A 6,623-nucleotide genomic window follows, 5' to 3' on the forward strand; every position below is an offset into this window, starting at 1 on the left:
ATTTTTTTTATTTATTTGATTAAAAATATGAAAACAAAATCTAAAATTATGTTCGGTAATATTAATTGTATTTTCTATTTTTTTAAATTTTAATTAAAATTTTGAAAATTTCCAATACAGATTTTTTATACTTTCAAAAATATTACCGAACAGACCCAATATTAATTTACTTTAGTTTAGGGATATTTCATTTTCTGGCCTCTTTGATGACTATGGCTTTTAGTTATCAATTAATTCCTTCTTAAGATATTCAAATTATTGCAAGAAAAATTTTAACTGAAACAAATTAATTATTTTATAAAAACAAAAATATTATCAAACACGTTTTTATTTTATAAAAATAAAAAACATAAAACAAAAAATATATTTTATTTTTGAGTTTAAAAAATTTAAAAGCAGTAGTTAAAATAAACTAATTTGCTTATTCATCCAAGAATGTTTGACAGAGTTTAATGTTTAATTTATAATTTGATGTTTTCAAAGTTTATTATGATCGAGATAACAAATCAATTTTAGCAACATTTTTTTTTAACTATTTGTGTTTTCTTTAGTAATTATTTTACTCATTGTCATAATTACTTATTAGTTTATTTTTAAGGTTATAATATTTTTTTGGTTGTTTTATGGTTATTTTTTTTTTATATAAAACTTTCATCATTATAACTAGCCACCATGGTGTGGTATGTTGTTTATGGTGACTGTTTTTATTTTATTAATAATATTATCATTATTATTAATGTGTTATTTAACTGGAATGAAAGAATATTAATGAAGGGATATTTTATTTATGGTAAGGATTGGTTTTTTATTGTTACTAATATGCTTACTATTATTTTATGACTTTATACGGTTTGACTCATTTTTGCACTGTAAATAGAAAGCCCAATATATGATTTTATGATCTTATAGCAAAAAGTCCAATATATTATCATGGAACGAGAAAGTGGAAATTAGACTTGGTACTCATTTTAAATGATTCACTTTAATTTTTATTTACTATTTTTAACTTTTATATTAGTATCCAAATTTTCAATTATTGTATTTATTATACCTATTCAATTACATATATTTTTTTTCTCCTTAAACACGCTACAATTAAGATGCATTTCCAATTTAACTATAATATGACACATATAATACATATTACAATAACACTTAGAACCATGTGCTCAAATAAGAGTAATTTGGGAACACTACAAAAATCAGGGCCTATACCGAGAACAAATGTCCTCGGTATAAGCCGAAATGTCCTCGGTATATCTTATACCGAGACAATGTCCTCGGTATATCTTATACCGAGACAATGTCGTCGGTATAAAGTTGTCGGTACAGCCGCGTCGGTAAAAACAAAACGTCTACCGACGACATTCAAAATGTTCTCGGTATACGTTTTACCGAGGATAATGTCCTCGGTAGAAAGTGACAAATGTCCTCGGTACAACAAACCTCAATTTCTCATCGTACTGGTACATACCGACATCTTGGTGGTATATACCGAGGACAATGTCCTCGGTATAGACTTGTCCCCAATTTTTTTTTATATTTGTTATTCCCTTATTTATTTATTTATTTTGAATTAAATATAAGAAAATAGAATAAAATTAAAACACTTATATTAAAGATATAAAAAAAAACATAAGAGTGTATTCGTTGAATTAAAATAAAGACTTGTCTTAAACATGATAATGTAATAGTCAATTGTAATAAAATTCATACATAAGTCCTACTGAGTCGGTGCTCCAACATCAGGATCATCGGGTGGTGGTGGTGGGGCAGATTGAGATCCCGGGGTGATACAATGAGTCCGGACATGCTCCTCTAACTGTCGAAGACGCTCTCTCATCTCAGACAACTCTTCATCTCTAGTTTGTGAAGGACGAAAATCAAATGGAGTTCGGTCCCTTATGTTAAGGATACGTCCATATCCTTTCTGGTGGCCCCGTCGTTTTCCGAAGACATTTTGTACCAAAGATATGTCTTCATCTTCAGGCGCACTCGAAACTGGTGTGGAACTCTCAGTATCAGTTGCCTGTGTCTGCTGTGTGTCGCGGTATGCACGCAATTCCTCCTGTGATACAATGTATAATGTAATTAAAATTTTGAAACAATTAAAAATTTGAAAAATGTTTAAAAAAACTTAACGTACCCAAGTATTTTTTGCTGTCTCTGTCACCCACCCTGTGCCTGATTTATGGTGAGTATCCATCCAGCTATCCGGGATGGACTCAAGTTGCCCAGTCTCTAAATTGCGCTGTCACGTACATATATTTTTATAAAATTAATAATTAAACGTAAATAAGAAAAATAAACTAAAAAATAATTAATTAACTAACCTTTTTATAGCGTAAGGCTGGGATTGACTGAGAACCTCCATAGCTAAGCTCTTTCAATTTCTTTCTATTTTCCTTGTTGACCACAGAACGTTTCTGCAAAAAGTTATCGTTAGTAATATATTTAATTAAGATAGTTAAGTTTAGCAAGAAATTAATACCGTAATTTCTGGGCGACGGAAAAAATCAATTGCTTTTTGCCACTGCGTATCCGTGCAACCACCATAACGATTTTGTGGCCCATTAATCGTTAAGTGCTCTTTAATATCGTACTTCCAGTCAGAATACTTTTTAGCACACGAAGTATCAATGCCTCTCAAGATCCCAGGCATATGCCCTTCTCCATATCTAGTACGCCCAATATCAAACAAATCATCCTAATTTACAAACATTTATTAGTAAATATCATATATAACATAAAATAAGAATTAAGATAAAAATACATAAACTACTTACTTCCAAATGTGCAAGTATTCTTTCTTTCGAGGCATTTGGTACTTTTGACCATTGAGGACAGTCCGGATCTGTGTACTGTCGAACAAGTAATCCGAGCTCTCTTGAGAAATTTGAGCTGTACTCTCCGATCTCTTTATATGTTCTCCCCCGCACATCCCACTCGAGAGGGAGAGGACGCCCCAACTGTTCCCTCTTTTCCCGCGTGTTCAATCCCTTATGGCGTCCACGTTTACTTGGAGGCGCTATTGTATGCAAATTCAATATTTTAAAATTAATATGGATTAATTGTTAAATTTTAAGGAGTATATCAATGTGTAAAATATTACCTCGTTCACAATCAGCTGGGATATCTGCCGGTCCACGTGGAGGATCGCATCCTCCACCATCACCCCCGTGAGATTGAGCAATAACATCAGCCATATCTGTCAAATTAATCGATATTAAAATTACATTTATCAGTTAAAAATGACAATATAAAATTATTTATTGTTAAAAATAATTACTTCAACATATTATAAAATTACCACTTAATTATCACTATAATAATCTTCACTATCATCATCGGTTTCTATGTGTTCATCTTCCTCTTCATCATCTTCATATTCAACCTCCTCCTCCTCCTCCTCCACTTCCTCTTCCTCCTCCTCCTCTTCTTCTTCCATTTCCTCCTCCCTCTCCTCCTCAATTGCAACATTATCTATCTCAACAAATTGTAATGGAGCCCCCGTACGTTCAAAGCTGATTTGTGGCAACGGTCCAAGATCAACGAATAATTGGAAATTAGAGGAACTAGTGTCGTGCATAACATCTACTTCTACATCCTCCGCTTGTTCTTCAACTAGTGGGATGTCCCACACATTTCTGTGATGCACTTCTTGGACGACTTTCCAATGAGATTTATTTTTAAGGTCTTCAATGTAGAAAACTTGGTTAGCCTGAGTTGCTAAGATAAATTTATCATCTTTGAAGGCCTCCGAACTGGTTTTGATACTCGTTATGTTTTGCTCAAACTTTAATCCTGAAGACCGATTAGTGTCAAACCATTTGCACTTAAATAATACAACAGAACAACCAGAAAGATAAGACATCACTAAAACTTCTTCCAACTGGCCGTAATAAGTACTATTTTCGACACCCGCTACAGAGACTCCACTATTTTGAGTTTTGCGATTCTTGTCCCTGTCATAACACAAAAATCTTACTCCATTTACAACACACCCAGGGTACGACGCAACACGAGTTGAAGAACCGTTTGCTAAAGAGATTAATTCTTCATCTACTTCCAAGGATCCTGTTTGTCGAAGATGATAAATCTTATTATAAAACCAATTAGGAAATTCCTCTCTATGTAATTGGTCTAGGTTTTCAACACCTCTAGTCTGTAAAATTTCCCTATGCTCTCTGCAAAAAACAAAAACAACTAATTTAAGAGCTACTAATAAGAGTTATAATAAACATGCAATGAAATGATGAACTACTTTAATTACTTACCGAAGATATGGCAAGATCTCATTGCAGTTGTTTAGAATATACCAATCTGCTATTTTCTTCACTTCATCTTCCAAAATTGTCAATGATTTCTTACCAATTGGACGACCCTGAGATCGAAAGACCGACATCTTTTTAAGTGATGGACCAACATCTACATTTCGGTCTGGACGATTGAACTTTGTCTCAACACCTTTCAAGTACATGGAGCAAAATGTTAATGCCTCATCAACCACATATCCTTCTGCTATTGAGCCCTCTGGACGTGCTTTGTTACAGACATAATTCTTCAATTTTTTCATATACCTTTCAAAAGGATACATCCACCTCATGTGAACCGGTCCTCCAAGTATTGCTTCTTCCGGTAAATGTATTAGTAGATGGACCATGATATCGAAAAAAGCAGGTGGGAAAATATTCTCTAACTTGCAAACAATCTCAACAATTGAAGTTTGGACTTTTTCTAAATCTGAGACTTTTAGAGTTCTCGCACAAATGAGCTTGAAGAAAGTGCATAACTCAATAATAGTTGTACTCATTGATTTCTCTAGGAATGCATGCACACCAACTGGCAAAAGGCGTTGCATAATGATGTGACAATCATGCGATTTCAAACCAGTTATCTTATTGTCATTGTCAATCACATTTTTCCTTAGGTTAGATCCAAAACCATCTGGAAACTTCACTGATTTAAGAAATCGACAAAACTTTTGGCGATCTTCAACAGTGAAAGTGAATTTGGCCGCAGGCTTTTGTATCCGACCATTCAACTTCCTCAGCTGTAACTCTGGTCTCATCTTCATCTTCTCCAAGTCTACTCTGGCACTAACTGTGTCTTTGGTCTTATTCTCCAGCCCAACTATTGTGCCTACTAAACTGTCACACACATTTTTCTCAACATGCATAACATCTAGATTGTGTCGCAGCATTATGTTGGCCCAATATGGGAGCTCAAAAAATATACTTTTTTTCCGCCAACCAACTTGCTCTTTTGTACGCTTTCTTTTTTGGCCGCCATAACTGACATGCTTACCAGGAAGAGAATCAGGTATAAAACTCATTTGTGTGAACATTTCTTGCATGGTTAATGGCTGTGGTGGTAATCTCTTTTCAACGACACCATATGTCTTCTTGTCCCTTCTAATGACATGTCTGATTGGTAAAAAATGTCTATGACCATAAAAAGCAACCTTCTTTTGTAAACGAATAGATGGTGTTGCCACATTGCAAGTAGAGCAAGCATGATAACCTTGAGCAGTCCATCCAGAAAGGCTACTCCTTGCTGGGTAATCGTTTATAGTCCACATCAAAGCTGCCCGAAGAGTGAAGAAACTGCCATCGACTGCATCTCGAGTCTGTACACCAGTCACCCATAATTCTTTTAACTCATCAATCAATGGTCTTAAGAAAACATCAAAATCTTTTCCTGGCGAATGAGGTCCCGGAATTAATAAACTCAACATGAAATTAGTTTCTCTCATGCACAACCATGGTGGCAAGTTATATGTCGTCAACACTACTGGCCACATACTATAAGACAGACTCATATTACCAAAGGGATTGAATCCATCTGCAGCCAATCCAAGCCGCACATTCCTGGGTTCCATTGCAAATGTTGGATTATTTCGGTCAAAGTCCTTCCAAGCTTTCCCATCAGCAGGATGACGCAATACACCATCTTCTTTTATACGTTGCTCGTGATGCCATCTCATATGTTGAGCAATGTGCCTCGATGCATATTTTCGCATTAACCTAGGGGTTAAAGGAAAATAACGCATCACTTTATGAGGCACTTTCTTTCCCTTGGTGTTCTTGTCCACCCATCGATCCTCTCCACAAACAGGACATTTGCTTTTTCCAGCATGTTCTTTCCAAAACAGTGCGCAATCATGCTTGCAGACATGGATTGACTCGTAGCCCAATCCAAGTTTCCGCAACAACCTTTTCGCTGCATAGTGCGATTTTGGAAGCTTATTTGGGGCTGGAAATGCATCATGTAACAACTCCAGCATTCCATCAAATATTTTGTTGGGAATTTTTCCCAACACTTTGAAATGCATTAACTTCACTAGGAAATTCAATGAAGTGTAATTTTGACACCCGGGGAATAATGGAGCCTCGATCTCAGCAAACAAATCGTTATAATGTTGCCCACTCCTGTAGTCAGTTGTAGGTATCTCTTGACCGCGCTCATTCTCCGCTTGTTCGTCATTGTCATTTTGCATAAGATCAGTGAGAACATCCATCATCTCATCTTCATCATTTTGATCTATCCGAGCTCTCATTGGTATTATTTCATCCTCTCCATGCCAATGCCAATTGGTATATTTCCGTAGAAAACCATTTACA

General features: G+C 35.2%; 1 protein-coding gene across 4 annotated transcripts; it reads right to left on the reverse strand.

The window, feature by feature from the left end:
* Positions 1 to 1,596: 1,596 nt before the first annotated feature.
* LOC133811066 (uncharacterized) lies at positions 1,597 to 6,611 on the reverse strand. 4 transcript variants are annotated; one of them, XM_062246126.1, is made up of 6 exons: positions 5,524 to 6,611; positions 2,787 to 3,028; positions 2,492 to 2,707; positions 2,334 to 2,426; positions 2,147 to 2,251; positions 1,597 to 2,068 (listed from the first exon to the last, which is right to left on the reverse strand). In XM_062246126.1, the coding sequence occupies exons 1-6, from the start codon at positions 6,557 to 6,559 to the stop codon at positions 1,724 to 1,726; spliced, it is 2,037 nt and encodes a 678-aa protein (XP_062102110.1). In that variant the 5' UTR covers positions 6,560 to 6,611; the 3' UTR covers positions 1,597 to 1,723. The 4 variants fall into 4 exon arrangements, 3 of the variants coding, with proteins under 3 accessions (XP_062102110.1, XP_062102107.1, XP_062102109.1); XR_009882689.1 differs by lacking the exons at positions 1,597 to 2,068; positions 2,147 to 2,251; positions 2,334 to 2,426; positions 2,492 to 2,707 and adding exons at positions 3,113 to 3,208; positions 3,311 to 4,187 and having other exon boundaries at positions 3,000 to 3,028; positions 4,278 to 6,611; XM_062246123.1 differs by lacking the exons at positions 1,597 to 2,068; positions 2,147 to 2,251; positions 2,334 to 2,426 and adding an exon at positions 3,311 to 4,187 and having other exon boundaries at positions 2,664 to 3,208; positions 4,278 to 6,611.
* Between the last annotated feature and the right edge of the window lie 12 nt (positions 6,612 to 6,623).

Source organism: Humulus lupulus, unplaced genomic scaffold (genome assembly GCF_963169125.1).
Source record: "Humulus lupulus unplaced genomic scaffold, drHumLupu1.1 SCAFFOLD_1067, whole genome shotgun sequence".
Classification (NCBI taxonomy): Eukaryota; Viridiplantae; Streptophyta; class Magnoliopsida; order Rosales; family Cannabaceae; genus Humulus; species Humulus lupulus.

What these genes read in the sequence shown, in the direction of transcription:
- LOC133811066 (XM_062246123.1), bottom strand. Translation starts at nt 6,559, where the DNA reads ATGAGAGCTCGGATAGATCAAAATGATGAAGATGAGATGATGGATGTT. An exon ending in GAGATCTTGCCATATCTTCG is followed by an intron (nt 4,188 to 4,277) that starts GTAAGTAATTAA and finishes TGTTTTTTGCAG; the next exon opens with AGAGCATAGGGAAATTTTAC.